Genomic DNA, 17,152 nt, shown 5'->3' on the forward strand with positions numbered 1-17,152 from the left:
ACGTATTGTTAGAGCCTTACTGTTCATTTTAAATGAGCTCTGCTATGTGTGTTTTTTTATGCACGCCATAGGAGTCTTTCAAAGGGTGACTTTCACCTGCTCCGCAGGGCATCCTTATAAGAGGCTCTGCCCACTCAGGCTATGTCAGGTTTCACTGGGCAATTTAATCAGATTTCTGCCAAGTCAGCCAGACTATTTGGAGTATGTGCTTCATTTTCAATGTTTCAATTTCATTTTGGAGGGCAGTGGATATAAAAATCTCTCTTTTTGAGATTCCAACATTGTCCCATTTTCTGCCACTTAATGTTGTTCAGTATTTATTTCTGTATTTTAAGACTCCAATAGATTAGGTATAATTTGACTATTTTGAAAGCGGAATATTATAAATGGGTGCAATTGTGTTAGATATTGTACAGTCTGACTTCCTGAATGATCTGGAGCAAAATTGTGAGACATACGTTATGAGTCAGTGACATATGCCGTGCCCTTTGGGTGCCCAGTAACAATGTGGGAATTACGTGATTTCTGCAGTGCTAAAATAGTTAGGCTCAAACCGCCCTGTAGAGCAGGACAAACTTAGCTCAAACCTGGGGTGTTATTTATGGGTTATTTTATTGAAATAGGCAGGTCAATGACATGGCGGTATTTATTTTTTGTCCTGGGTCTGTTAATTTATGAATTTAATCTATTAATTATAATTATGCAATTATATAAATACAGTAATTTATTGTTTATTACTGTTACTTCTACTACTACTAGGCTACTTGTAATAATAATAATTGAATATTTTCTGTGCAACCAACCTGCAGAAAAAATACCTTGAAATTTGCAATATTTTTAATAATTGAAAATAATGATTAAGATGTCTACCCTCCCATGTATTCAGTGTCAAATAAAATGTTTATCATATACTTATCACAAGACCTTTTAGAGTTATTAAATTGAATCTTTACAATGGTATAAAGGTTTTACAAAAACTAGAAAAAAAAAATATATATTTTCCCTTTTTTATCTTGGAAACCTCTTCTTTTTTTTTTTTACCCGTGTCTGAAATAAAATAGGCAGTTCATTGATTAAATGTGTGTTGATTTACTTCTATTTATCTTATTTAGGATTTTCCAGATATTTTCAAATGTCAAATGCTTTAAGTTGTTTTGGTTATTTCTACAGTTACCCATGAACTGCCACTGCAACACATACGACATAACTACTGTATTTTTAATAATGAGAACATTGCGTTATATCATTAATGTGGTTTGTCACTTAATGTCTCAAGTACAATTTACAGGTATCATTTTATTTTCTCTTATTTCAGTGCGTCTTTGAGACACACGTCTTCAACAGCCAAAGTGTGTCTGGTGTGTGGAGACGAGGCGTCAGGATGTCACTATGGGGTTGTTACATGTGGAAGCTGCAAAGTCTTCTTCAAAAGAGCAGTAGAAGGTAAGACTCTCATCTGTATTCTCACTTATATTTCTCTCTTGCTGTTGAGAAATGTCTTTATGTCAAATTAACAGGATGAATCCTTGCTGAAAAGGCCAGTTTAAAGCAGTATGAATTCCTGGTTGGTTTATGCATAATATTTCATAGAGTTCTAGAGATTGCAATCATTCTGGATGGCGAGATATGCGTTTTAATTCAATTATATATATATATATATATATATATATATATATTCAATTATATATATTTACTGTATATAATTGAATCGTAATTCAATTAAATCGTAAATAATCGTGTATATATATGTTAGATCTATAAGAGATGCATTTAATTACAACTCTATACAAGTGTACTATACAACTCTTTAATAGTTAATCTAAATGAAAATAAGGATATCTGGGGGAAAAATCCCATATACTGTAGAGATAAACTAATATTAACCTTATACTGCTGCACAATCAGAGCCGTCGCATAGACTGTGCGAACGGTGCAACCGCACAGGGCCTCGCGCCACTAAGGGGCCTCGCAATCCTGCTGTTTTTTGGGGGGTTTTTTCCCCACCACTTTTTAAAACATCTCGCGGCACGAATGTAACAATTCTACAAATAAATAAAACATCTCCAGTTAACTGGCAGCGCATTCATTTCGTTCGTTTTTTAAATAAGAGACGATCTAGTGCTGAAATGTGTTTTTTAAATCAAGTGATCAAAGTGCTCGTCGCCGCTGCGATCAGAGGCGCGGATACAGTGTTTTCTCGTGTGGCTCGCGCACACGCCGCACTGTATTCACTCGGACGCGCGCTTCAATCCGTTGCGGATACTCTATTCCAGGGAACGACAACTGGCGGCCCGCGGGCCAAAACTGGCCCGCCAGCAATATTTTCTGGCCCGCCGGATTATTTTGGAAGTCCTAAATGCTGCACAAAACTCTTCCACTACTTGAGAAAAGCCGTAGTCGCGCGGCGATTTCACCGCCGCATGATTCCCTATGGGTGTTTCACACAGTATGCGGCGGGATTACATTTTAAAGTATAACTGTGCGTTCACACCGGACGCGAATAGCGCGTCAAATTCGCGCCTGCCGCGTCTAGTTATACGCTTGACCACTTTGTGTCCATTCGCGCGTCAAAAGACGTTAGCGGTCAGAACTCTGGTGTACTTTGGACGGAGCGGGCGGTCTGACTGACAATAGCCCACTCCCGACATCTTTTGACAGCGTATCCGCACTTAATTCTGACCACCTGTACACCTAGCTCTGAGGAGCTGTTTGGTACTGAAACCATTGTCAGTCAACAACATTCTTTTTTTGCAAGGATGTTTGAAATAGTTCGGCAGAAAATAGCCTACTTCATTTGTCAGTAGGGCAATATGATTTTCGTTTATGTTGCTTAGAAATTTGAGTGATAGGCTTTGTCCTATTTAATTTATGTTAGGCTATTTATATTTCATAATTTTTTTCTGTGGCATTTTTTTCCTCTGCTGACAGTACAATGTTAAAATAGCCTAATATTTATATTGACACGAACACAATTTTTGTATAGCATTTATTATAGGCTACTTAATCTCATTCTTGCCGTTAGAGACATTTGAATGTGAGATTATGGAAACGAGATCTAAATTTTGCGGAACCGTCAGGTCGGGAAATAAAGCGGGTGAACACCGAGTGTATTTTAAGCGGTTGCTGAATAGAACCTTGTGGGAGCGGGACAGAAAAAAAACAGTCCCGCGCAGAACTCCTTAAACCTTAGGTGTGTATGTGTGTGTCCCGAATAAATAATAATACAAAAAAAAGGAATAAAGTTCAAAAGTCGGACTGTAAGCGAATGAGTATGATTGCTATTCACACCTTTATTAAAATGGCTGTAATCTGTTACCACAATAGTACTTGATCTGTGTAAAATGATTTCCTTGATATATGCCTAAGGTGTTAAATTAAAAATCAAAATTAAAATTTGTCTAATCCAGTAATTATTTTTTTCTATTTTTGATCTGAGCACAATCAGAAAATCAGAAAACCCATTGTTATTCGTTTTTTCATTTTAGTTCAGGAAATAAATAATGGAAAAACAAGTCGTTTTTCATCTTTTTATTTTTGGTTTTAATTTGAAAAAACGATTGAACGAATGATCCATGGACGGTGACGGACCCATCATATTCCGCGATTATAGGCCTATATAAAAGTATTTAATTTGTATCCATAGGCCTACTCTGTGTAGCTGGCCCGCCATCTACTGGCTAAAAAAAATATTGGCCCGCGGCCAAAGTTACTTGCCGACCCCTGCTCTATTCGTTCTGGTGAAATCACTTGATATACAACCACTGATGAACATAATCGGTTTTGATGAGAAAAAAAAATTAAATACGAGTGCGGATTAGAACCCAAAACCTCTGACACGGTTTGCGAAAGTTCTACCACTGGACCATTAAGACACACGCTGGTTAAGTAGGCGGATCTATGCATGTATTCATATGAAAATTCTCGAGCTGACTTGATGTAAAGCCACTCGTTACACAGTTGATTTTTTTCCCCTCTGATATAAATAGCAAAAAGTCATAGTTGAGACTATGTGCATGATTATGCTGTATTATTCTACTTGATAAAAACGTATTGCAGCGAGATTATGCGTGCAATAGAACTACAACAGCTACGTCCGTGTGACTGTTATTCATGCGCAATTGAGCATCCACATCAAAGAGCAGGGCTCTTCAAGATCGCACAGGGCCTCGCACCCCACCTGCGACGGCACTGTGCACAATACTTGGTAAAGTAGACCCAGGCCTGGATTTTTATCCCTCTAAATCCAGGTAACAATGTCCTATGGGATAATTCACATCTGATAAGAGGAGTGAAATAGCGTTAATCAGTTATCAGGAAACTTACAGTGGACTTTTCAGTTTATTAGCACCAACACATTGTTATCACAGCCTCTTCAGAAAGGTGCAAATTGCTGATTAAGCAAACAGACACATCCAAACTCCACAGAGCATCTATAACAGCCAAACAGACTAGAGAGATCTTTAGAGTCTATTCAAAGAAACACCTGTATGTACTCTAGATATTGTTGCTGAAGAAAACTTGTAAAAACCTTGTCAAAACTTCAAAACTTTTTTAATTTGAAGTGTAAATTAAGACAGCATCCATGGCATGCTGCCGATTACACAGACAACAACAGCTAGATGTTAATTTGAAAATAACCCTGAATATTCCATGTTTTTCATATAGTAGACAGTAAGCTATATCTTGCAGAAAATTCTGTCATCAATTACTCGCCATCATGTTGTTCCAAAACCACCATCATCTTCGAAACACCAAAGGTATTTTTAATGAAACCTGAGATATTTCAGTCCGTCCATTGAATGGTTATGCAAACCAAAACGGTCATGCTTCAGAAATTTCATAAAGACATTGCAAAAGTAAGCCATATAAATCAAGCAGTTTAATTCTGCAATAACCAATGAGGTTTGTTCTCGTACATCAAGCAAGTACAGTTCCAGTACAGTGCTCCATATTTGTATGTGTGTTAACTAATATTTATATGTGAATAAAAATGAAATCTGTTCATCACATAAAGCGATCATGTCTCTTCAGAAGATTTCAGTTAAACTGCATGATTCATATGGATTACTTTTGCAACTTCTCTCTGAACTTTTTTACGTGTCAACATTTTGGTTGCATGGACTTTCAATGGAGGGACAGAAATTTCACGTTTCATTCAAAATATCTTGTGTTTTGAAGATTATCAAAAGTTTGAAGGGCTTGGAATGACATGAGGATCAGTAAATAAATTTTCCTTTGGGGGCGGGGATAGGGGAATTCACTATTCCTTTATGTCAATACATGGCTCTCTGGTGATGGGTCAAATAGTTTTTTATAATGACCTAGTTTCACATTACCTGTGAGACACATTTCATGTCCATTTATTTATTATTTGTAAATCAGCATGAAAACTTGCTGCATGAATACAGTCATAATTGCAAAATAAACATTTCAGGGTGATACGAGACCCTTACTCTTCATGTCGTGTCTTGTTCATCCTGTCAGGGTTTATTCAGAGATAATGACCAGCTGAATGTACATTATGCTGTAACATTCACTATTACATACATTTAGTAATTTATTAGTTAATGATAGTAATAGATGAAGTTATTAAACGTTTGAAAAGCGTGTGTGTTTATATCATGCATTTTCTCATGTCATGATTGTTCCTAAGAGCCCTGAATGAGGTCACACCTCAAGGGCATTCAGAAGTGCAGCCGCTTTCCCGACACCACAGCAGAGGTAGTGCTGTGTAAGAGTGTGCGCTCCATTACCTTACCTGACCTCAGCCTAGTTACCATCTGAGAGAGAGAGAGAGTGGGGGTGGAGGGAGGAGGCAGAGAGAGAGAGAGAGAGATTGTGAAGAGTGAGCCAGGGGAAGAAGGAGAGTGAGCAGTAAGATTGGAAACGGATAAAACGTTAGACACAGTGAGGGAATAGACAGAGACAGGTCTGTTTTAAAACCTAGCCTTGCTGCCTGATGCCTAAATGGGCAGCTGCCTTCTAAGGCAGTATCCTAACTGTTATAAGAGAAAGATTTTGAATGCTTTACATAGGCTGTAATTTAACACAAATAACGCTCCACACAAGGGAGACTCGACAGGCAATTGATTTCAGTGGAATTTGTCATTAGCATGTTGCTAAGCTAACAGCACAAGGTTTTCAAGCCCTGTTCCTGGAGGCACACCAGCAGTACACATTATGGATGTCTCACCTATCTGGGCCAGCCATTTCAGGTCCTGGGAGTCTCTACTATAGAGCTGATGAGTTATTTTATACATTTTTTTGTTAGGAATTGTTCGAAAATGTGTACTGTTGGTGTGCCTCAAAAAAACATACTCTAAATACTCAGCTAACACAAATACTGGCAAAAAAAAGAAAAGAAAAAAGATCTTATTTACTCTGTAATTTTTAACAATTCACTTTAGTATTTAACGAGTTTCTCTTGCCTCATTTGCCACAAAGTATAAATGTGATGCTTTCTAAAAGTGTGGTTACATTAGAAAACTTTTGGTGAAATTTCTGTAATACAAAAAATTAAAAAAACTGTGACCGATTTTCATTTATTGTCACTGTGTATCAATGGTGGTAGCAATGTATGAGGTCACTTTTAAACCAAGCAGTTTTTCTGTTGGTCAACAAAGAGATTATGTGCATGACCAATGGCAGCCTGTTCTGAAATCTGAAATCCCCTCACATGAAATTCCAGATCACATGGATTTCTTTCGAAATGACTGGATTTCACCGGTAAAATTTAACTAACAATGTTAAATGTGACCACACCTTTAGAATTTGGCCAAAGCAATGTATCATAATTAAGATTATCAATTAATTATCAAATGCAGCATAATTAAGATGCTACCTTTTGGAATAACCTTCCTATTGGGAGGAAGTAGATAGACCTTTTTTTTCACTCTTCACACTTTTTTGAAGTGTGAAAAGTTCTGAAGTGCTCTCTCTGGTACGAAAGAAAACCGCAAAAGGAAAATATTGCAGTCAACACTTAACAACCTCTGTTGTGTAGTTGCTGAGTTGTTCAGATAATAACTAATACCATCATAAACACTTGTTTCTGTGGGAATAGTGTGAAGTGGCCATATGGTACTAGCTAATTCTCAACAGACTTTTATTAGGAGCACTACAGCTGTTCAGTCTGAGCACTAAAATATTTGTTCCTTTATTATAAGAATTTGTAATTACATTTGGCACTAGGGATAGACGAGTTTCACTGTGTTGGTTTAGCTGGTTTGGGACCTCCGGCATGGAGAGGGACAACCGCTAAATGAAAGGAATCCACATACAATGTTTATAGTGTTTTAGCTGTTCCTGGTGTTAGACGTCTTTATAAAGGCATGTTTCCAACCCTTTTTGACTGTGCTGGTGTCAGAGCTGGTACCCAATTTGGAACCATTCTGTGAAAAAAAACGAAATGCACATGCTAGTGTTAGGGGAACAGCACTCATGCACTGCTTTGAAAACTGGGGAGCTCAGGAAATAAAGTTTATGCTTAGAGTTTTACTGGACATCATGTGTATTATTGATGATCAAAAACGTTTAGAATGGATACACTTTAAGCATTTTCTACAAAATTAGGGAGGCCCAATATCCTAGCACGGACAAAAAGCAAGGAAAGCGAGTTTTGCAGCAAATCGGTCTATTGCATTTCAATTTAACATTTTGTATTGTGGGATGTGAAATGTATCACAGTTGCAGTACAATGCCAATAAAACAACCACATTTATTTGAGTATAATCAAAATAATGGCATGTAAACAGATTTAAAGAGGTTTGCTCAAGTCATGTAAAATCTTAATGCGAGTAATTTCTTATTCTGATTATTGTCAATAATCAGATTATTGGCATATATATAAACATAGGTGATGCCACACCATCAAGGTTTTTTATGTTTGAGATGTCCTTACTCGAAAAAAAAAAAAAAAAAAAAAAAGTATGAGGCAGTTTTTCTATCTACAGTTTTCCCATCAACACACTTCCTCATCACTTGTCCATTTTCAAACTCCCATGCAAACCACAGTCTGTAGCATGGCTGTGATTTCCATATGGGTTGTGTAGTGATTCTTTTCCATATGGGTTGTGCAGTGATTATTTTTCTGACAGCTCAGCAGATGCTTATTATTCAAAAGCCATCAGTGTCTTGGCATGTCATCATGTTTAATGATATTCAGTGTCAGTCCTGCACAACTCACCATTTATAGGCTTATATTGAACTTGCTAGACCATTAAAGGGGGTCCCAGTGGTGGTGGGTGGACAGGTTTGAGAAACACTGTGCTAGACCATAATGAAACAAGAGACCTAATTTCAGAGGAGTTTTTGAAACTTTTCTGTGACTTTGTAATTATAATACTGATGGAAATTGCACCGATCTACTGCAGAGGTTTTAACATGATGTATGGGTCTATATATGACAGTTATTTGTGTATTTTGTATTTTGTATTTGGAACAGAAACATGCATCATTATGTGAGTGAGAAACTCATGGAAATACAACAACAGCAAAACACAGCATCTGATGATGCCAATAAGTACAAATTACCAGGATCCTTAATGATTTCTTTGCAAGGGAAAAACTAAATATTTCCATATTCGAATAAAAAAAACAAATTAAATAAAAAAAGTGAATTGTGAAATAAATATTAAGATAAGTCACATTATAGTTTTCATATATATATATATATATATATATATATATATATATATATATATATATATATATATATATATATATATACTATAGAAACATACATTATTTTAATATATTTCTGTTTTTACTGTTTGTTTGTTTTTGTTCAAAATAAATACAGAAAAAAACATAAATATTAGTACAATTTAAAATAATTGTTTTCTATTTCATTTTATAAAATGTAATTTATTCCTCTGATGGCAATGCTGAATTTTCAGCATCATTACTCCAGTCTTCAGTGTCACATGATCCTTCAGAAATCATTCTAATATGCTGATTTGGTGCTCAAATAACATGCTTTATTATTATCAATATTTAAAAGTTATGCTGCTTAATATTTCTGGGGAAAATGTGAGATACATTTCAAGGTTCTTTGATAAATAGAAAATGTCAAAAGAACAGCATTTATTTGAAATAGAAGAGTATACATTGTTTTATCAATCAAACTTTTGTACATGTATATAAATATATTGTAGTCACATATAAAGTCACAATTGTGAGATATAGTTTTTTTTAAAGCAGAAATGGCTTCCATAATTTACAGCCCTAAGGATGCATTTGAAATAAGCTTTTAATGACAAAAATTGAAACTCCACTTTGTCTTGCTTGAGTTTGACAGACATACATACTGAAATATGACAGAATTCAGAGTGCTTTCATTGGTCAGTGACGTGCACTGTAGTGTTAACAGGTCGAACAACAATACAGTCCACTAAACAGGTCATACGTGTCATTTTTTCCTCACCTCAAATAACCCTCTGTGTTTGCCTATGCACCGCTGCTTTCAGTATCTGCCATCTCTTCCGTCTTCTGGGTGATACCTTTGTTCTTTGACATCAATGCAAAATGAGACACCCTTTGTGTTTAAGCAAATCGGATGACGGCTATCACATATTGGCATCTGTGTTTCCAACATCAATATATTTTAGGACATAGGTCATGACCCTGTATTTTTTATATGTCTGAGGTTACAAAAGGCTGTTTTCTGGTCAGTCGATGACAGCTGCTTCTTACTGTTTCGATTTAGCATTATAACCACAACAACTAATTCTGATTCTGAACAATCTTAGTTTATTAATCTGTATGTTGCCCTCAAGGCAGCTCTAAGCCTAATGCACAGCAACAAATATAAATTTCCATGTACAGTACAAATATATAGCACGTTTTTCCACTGGAAATTAAAGCACTGTTTGACGTTCTACACAGATAAAGCTGTAGCTTTTCAACCTTGGACCAGATACAATTTCTAACAGGAAAGCAGAGGACTGCAAAGTGCAGGAAGTACACGTGTGGAAATAACAAATGATGAGAGGAAACTGGAAAAAAGTATTTTCATAAATGATTACAGCTGCGCTATGGTCTGTAATTTAACTCTCATGTGTCTGTTCATACAATAATCCCTCTGAAGACTGAATCTGGTCGTGCTGGAAGAACACAGAAAACAAGAGTTATTAACTGCAGTTTACATAAAAAAATTAAAAATAAACATTTAGCAGAAATAAATCAGTCTCTTACTTGATAAATTGAAATTGGTAATGCCATATACTGAAAGGGGATTCACACTGTTATTTAATCGTGGAGGTCATGGAGCTGTTGGTTGCTATAAGCTACTAAAGCAAGTGCTGCATTGGGTGGTGGATCATTTTCTTAACTCCCTTTGCTAGTCAAGCTCAGCTCAACTTTTTTCGCATCACTGATGGTTGTTAAAGGTCAGAGGTCACTGAGTCACATTGAAAATGGCTGTCTGAACACCTCTGATTTCCTTAAAGGGATACTTCACCGTTTTTTCATATTAAACTATGTTATTCCCTTAACTAAGACGAGTTGATACATACCTCTCTCGTCTCAGTGCGTGCACTAAATCTCTCTGTCTTGCGGCGAAACTTTGTTAGCCCAGTTCATTTAATATGGGCCAAGCAGAGAAGCTACCAAACACCTCCACGTTTTCCCTATTTAAATACAGTTACTCGCGAAGTGTAACTCGACCTAGGACGGTGACACAAAACAAAACGTTGCGCTTTTCTAAGCGTGTAAAATGGATAACTATTTTGTATGGCGGAATACCATAGCAAGTGCTTGTAAGCACTTCGACTTGGCGCAGTAATATCTTCACTCGTGAAAAATCCTCTCACCGGCCCCCGCTCCCTCTAGTGAAGATATTACTGCGCCAAGTCGAAGTGCTTACAAGCACTTGCTATGGTATTCCGCCATACAAAATAGTTATCCATTGTACACGCTTAGAAAAGCGCAACGTTTTGTTTTGTGTCACCGTCCTAGGTCGAGTTACACTTCGCGAGTAACTGTATTTAAATAGGGAAAACGTGGAGGTGTTTGGTATCTTCTCTGCTTGGCCCATATTAAATGAACTGGGCTAACAAAGTTTCGCCGCAAGACAGAGGGATTTAGTGCACGCACTGAGACGAGAGAGGTATGTATCAACTCGTCTTAGTTAAGGGAATAACATAGTTTAATATGAAAAAACGGTGAAGTATCCCTTTAATGATGCAGCGAGTCACATGTTTGGAAGAGATTTGAAGTACATGGTGAAAGAACTAGACAGATGCTGATTCATTGGCCTGTGTTTTTCTATGCTACATGTTGTAGCTAACGGCTAATGTGAAAAGGGGCGGCTTATTCATCTTGATCTAAATGTAGGTTAGGTATATGACACTGTATTACCATGAGTTTTCATGGTTATACAGTGTCACATATCTAACCTACATTTAGATCTGAAAGCTTGACTTTGAAGGAGAAGTTAATGTGTCCAAGTTAAAGCCAGAAAGGACACGAAAGCTAAAAAAAAAAATAAAAATAAAAAGTTGTGAATACTGCACTATATGCGTCTCACATGGATTTACTTTTTGAAATGTCTGCTTCATTTATAAGCTGACAGGCTAGGGTTTCCGTGCATCGCTCTATCATGAATGACGTAACTGGCTAAAAGTAGACAAGCTTGTACAGGAACCCCCATGTTAGCACTTCACATGCACACACTTAGGCTGATTTGAAATGATTGAAATAGTATTCCAAATTCAGCCTTAATATTAATTCAATTTAATTCAATTCACATTTATTTGTATAGCACTTTTCACAATACACATCGTTTCAAAGCAGCTTTACAGAAAATGCATGTATCGACATTACAATTTAGAGGCAACTGTCTAAGTTATGCATTTCAGAAATGTAATAATTTAATGCAGAAAAAAATGAATACTTGTTTGTTAACAAATGATTATTAAACTCACTTTTGTGGAAACTAATGACATTTGGTACAATGTGTACAGGTATGAGGAGTTGAATTTGTTGGATCCACAACATTTCAGGCTGGAAGTGGCTAAATAAATCAGCAGTAAAACTTTTCTCAACCTTACGTCGTTTCAAACCTGCATTCATTTCTTCTGGGGGAACACACACAAAGGAGGAAAAAAGAAAAGAAAAAAGTTGGGTTAATTCAATACAAATATAGTACATTGTGACTCACTTTAACCCTTAATAAAGCACCCAAGAATTTCAGGAAAAGTGTATGTGGCTCGCCAAACATTTTCCAATTGCTCCGATTGTTTCGGTGAAAAACAGCCCAATATGTAAGCAATTTTAACAGTAAAAAAAAAAAAAAAAACCCTGGTGTGCAGAAACACCAGAAGAAGCAGGTGAGCATTTCCGCCACTTACTGGACTGGAGTGTGAAAAGATAATTGACACACAGGCAATCTTATGGCGCAGTGTACTGTCATTGTCTTAAATTCACCCAAACGGATAGTCATTAAAATATTTCCTTTTATGTCCAGCAGAAGAAAGAAAAAAAGTTTGGTTTGGAATGATATGAGGGTGAGTCAATTATATGATATGATATTTTTCGGTTAACTATTCCTTTAAACTCAATTTGAATTTTAGTATTATCTCACCAAGGAAACAGAACTTAAAACTTTCAACACTAAAGGCACACAATCAGAAACCAAAAAACTAAACTTTGAGAAAACAATAGCTAAACAATGACATACTACTGTGATAGACCATAATATGCACTTGCTGTGATTCTTTAAGGCAATGAACATAAACACCACACAGATATAGATCCACAACCTACAGTGTGCTGAAACACTACAATGCTTGACGTTCCTCTTTTGTCCTCAGGCGCGCACAAACAGTTTCTCTGCTACCTTTGTCCATAAACACCTTTACGAACACACGTGCGCTGATACAGACACACAGAGCACGATACAGTCTATGTAAGTGCTTCTGTTGGGATAATGATTAACAGGATTTGTGGGGCAGCTGTGGAGAGTGGTCAGAGAGTCAGCCGAACAGATTTCAGGTCTGATTTGCGTCTGTATTTGGGTGGTGAGGCGGAGGAGGGCTTCGTTGTGTTTCCTGTGTCGCAGTTTACGGTTTTTTAGAGCAAGAAAAATGGGCTTATGTAAGGGGTCATGTGATTTAGCCAGAAATAGTGGCGAGGCTACAGCTGCTGTTGCTCCGTTTGCAGATCCTGGGCTTTTTTGGCAGCTTTTAGACAGACTCGCTGAGCATTTTCCCCACCACCGAAAACACTCATCGTGCCTGTCTGCAGCCACACGGTCCATAAGCGCTAAAGGAAAGTGCCCTCATGTAGGTAGCACGTCCTTCCCATGATGCACGAGTGAAAGAGGGGGTGGAATATGGGTAAGAGAATGAAAGAGAGATGTACATGGCCACAGTGCCTGGATGCGGCCCTGCGGCGCACTGCTCCGGCCCGTGGAGCGCGTGGGTGTGCGGCGAGCCAGTGGAGCGGAATGGTGCTCTGAAACGAGAGCTGTGGCCTTGGCTGATGAAGGCAGCGCATGAGGGATTCTCAGGCTGTTACGGTCTCTGTCGTAGTATCCCGCGCCAAGACATCAGCCAACCCATGACACACTCAAAAACACTATTTGGGATGGCTCATTTGTGCTCTATGATAATAGTGAGGGGCGTAAAGTGTAGGACAGCTGTCTTCTTTTCATCTGATACTTACATAGAGATGACCAGAATGCATCACTGTGTCCTTGTGAAGGTCCCACTTTGACTAATGCATGTAACTGACATCTTTCTTTTTGTGTTCCATAATAAATGTAATTAAATTCATATTATATTGATGAATTATTCAAATTAACCAAAATATATAGATTTTTTTTGTTAGTTTTTTTTTAAAAGCCCCCACAGAAAAACATGTTTAATGTACTAAATGGGTGTTAAATTGACAGCTCATTATTCATCTGACCATGATAGAACTTATTCTTAATTTCTGTAATAATTCCGACAGAAAAAGAGGATACAGACAAAGAGATTTATACAGAGATCTTGAACACTTTCTATTTCTTCTTGCAGGTCAGCACAACTACCTGTGTGCTGGGAGGAATGACTGTATCATTGACAAGATTCGGCGGAAAAACTGCCCAGCCTGCAGAGTACGGAAGTGTCTACAAGCTGGGATGAATCTTGGGGGTAACTGAATTTACTTACTATGGGACTAAAAGCTGTTGTGAAATGATATGAAACAATTATACCGTCACACCTGAGATCATAAATCTTAAAATATATAAAACATATCCAAGAGATTAAAAATATATATATATATATATATATTATTGTGAATGTTATAATAAGAGGCACTGCCTTTGCCTTTACAATGTTCCACAGAAACGTTTTTTTAATAAAAGGTAAGTGACTTAAAAGAACATATTGAAAAGTACTTCACATACATCTGTGTTTTCAATATAATTGCAACACAATATGAGTGTGTACTTGGGGAGCTGTTTAAAACTTTGATAGTGTGGTTGATTTCAAAAAGATTTTGGTTGTTGGTGTAACAAATGCTAGGCAAGGGTCACACTGATTATTGGAACATTATTGAAAACTTAGAGCCACCTTATTATTAAACCCAACAAACTATGGGTTTTCCTGTGTACATCACTACGGCCATGTAAACTCCTGAAAACGACACATTAGGTAAAGATTAACTAGTGATTCCAAATTTAGAAACGGACAAACACACAAGCACAAAGACCAGGAGAAACAAAAAGTTTTAAGTAGAGTCATTTGGCCAGCTCTGATCAAAGCCACGTGTCTACATGGTTGGGTTGCTAAATGTCAGTTTGTTGGGGGAAAGTTTCTTAAATAAATAAAATACAAATACAAATAAAGTTTAAAAAATGTCTCATAAATAGTTTATCTTAAACCAGCTATCATCACTGAATAACAGAGTAAATAGCTTTAGTTCAGTAAACAAGATTTCCTGCAATCTATGTTCTGTCCATTCTTTCCTTTAAGAGCATCTTGAAAACAATACAAACAAATATTCACCTACCTGAAATTACATAAAGTTCCAATATAGAATGAGAATTATGGTGTTTCTTTGATGTCATTACTTGAGAGAGGTCATTCTGCTTTTTTACCTATTTGGATAGATGACAAATAACATGGGCATTAACTTTATTTAAATACAGGGTTTTCAACCAGTTTAATGACACTATATATATATATATATATATATATATATATATATATATATATATATATATATATATATATATATATATATATATATATATATATATATACCCCTATGGAGTTTACTGACACATTTCATTTTTTTTCTTATACAAGCATATTATTTGAAAACATTAGTTAATAATGTTTATTGAAGTTCCAAAATTTGAGCATTTATTGGGACTAGCACATATGCCACCTTCAGTCTCACTTACTGATGTGATATGAAATCTGTTGGCACAGGAATCTTGCAATTAATATCAAATTGGAACACACACACAGTCAATTAACAGCATCCTGCTGAACTACATAACAGGTCACATCTATACAGCAGGGATTTAAACTGTGATCCCTGCTATAAGATCCATCTCTACTTCAATAATTACTTCTATCAGCTCCAGCTCCTTTCAGATATGAAAAACTGCAAGAAACCTGCTCCCAGACTACACTGGGGGTCTTTTCATTAATATCTTGTTCATTTCAAATTATTTATCTCTCTTATAAATCATTTTAAGAACCTTCAGTGTTTAACATTAATTGTAATTATTCATAAAATGGATCAGGCTGCTGAAGCGAACAGCTTTAATAATACACGTTTGTTATTTCTCAGCGCGGAAGTCGAAGAAGTTGGGAAAGATGAAAAGCATTAGCGAGGATTCTTCCCTGCAGAACTCAAAGGAAGGGCCTCCGTTTCTGACCTCGGAGAAAGAGTTGAGCTCATCCACCGCTCTCGTCCCCCACGTCCCCACGGTAGCACCGTTTCTGTCCCCAACCGTGTGTAGCGTCCTGGAGCTCATAGAGCCTGAAGTTGTGTTCGCTGGATACGACAACACACAGCCCGACACAACCGACCACCTGCTCACCAGCCTCAACCAGCTCGCCGGCAAACAGATGATCCGAGTGGTCAAATGGGCCAAAGTACTTCCAGGTACGATTCCAAGGCAAATTTTGGTTGTTTCTCATATTCCGTCTTCCGCACTTTCAGATTGCCAGGGTTATTCAAGGTGAAGTATTCGTTGAGCTGTTAGTCTCTGAAATGTGCTTAGAAACCATTATCACAATCCTTGACCTGTCAGGTGCTTTGGTATAGTTTAGTAAGGTGGTCATCTTCAAATTCAAAAGACAATTTACATAAATCATGAAGTTCTATATCTTGAGCCCATGCTTAATTCACTTGAGAAAAATGAAAGGGTTGACCTTTATATTCACCATTCAAAAGTTTGGGGTCAGTCAGATTTGTTCATGCTTTTGAAAGTCTCTTATGCTCACCAAGGCTGTGATAATTTTATCAAGAATCCGGTCATTATATTGTGAAATATAATTACAGTCTAAAATAACTTTTTTTTTTTTTTTTTTTATGTAATTATTCCTGTGATGGCAAAGCTGGCCGTTATTCCATCATCATTCCAATACGCTGATTTGGTGCTCAAGAAACATTTCTTATTTTTATCAATGTTGAAAACATTTACTCCAGGATTCTCTGATGAACAGAAAGCTAGAAAGAACCTCATTTATTTGAAATCTTTTAATAACATCTTTACTGTCACTTTTGGTCAATTTAATGCATCCTTTCTGAATAATAATAATAATAATATGAATTTATTTGTAAAAAAATCTTACTGACTCCAAACTTTTGAATGGTAGTGTATGGCCACAAGCTTCCGAGTTAATTTTTAAAACCATGTCAAAAGTAGGTTGCCTTATCATATAGAGGAATCAAAGGTTGATTTTGTCTGTGGTAACAGTAACCGATTGAGAATCACTAGCATATGTTGCATAAATCGCACTATATTATGCAACAAAACATCCCACGCAACTCATATTAAATATTTTATAAAAATCTGTTTTTGCCTTTCCAAATTAAGTTTTCAAGGTACCTTGCTACAAGACGGTCATTTGCTGTATTGCAATTATTTGATACCAGGGTGTCTGCTTGCTATATCCGGATATATAAATAGAAGGCTGAAAACACA

General features: G+C 36.7%; 1 protein-coding gene across 1 annotated transcript in view; it reads left to right on the forward strand.

The window, feature by feature from the left end:
- The window catches only part of nr3c2 (nuclear receptor subfamily 3, group C, member 2), an 80,557-nt gene that overhangs the window by 47,617 nt on the left and 15,788 nt on the right, over nt 1–17,152 (forward strand). The window contains exons 3-5 of the mRNA XM_082163218.1: nt 1,316–1,443; nt 14,019–14,135; nt 15,790–16,107. Of these exons, the coding sequence (XP_082019344.1) occupies nt 1,316–1,443; nt 14,019–14,135; nt 15,790–16,107 (563 nt within the window). The remainder of the gene's footprint in view (nt 1–1,315; nt 1,444–14,018; nt 14,136–15,789; nt 16,108–17,152) is intronic.

This window comes from Leuciscus leuciscus (assembly GCF_965113295.1).
Source record: "Leuciscus leuciscus genome assembly, chromosome: 3".
In the NCBI taxonomy this organism is placed as follows: Eukaryota; Metazoa; Chordata; class Actinopteri; order Cypriniformes; family Leuciscidae; genus Leuciscus; species Leuciscus leuciscus.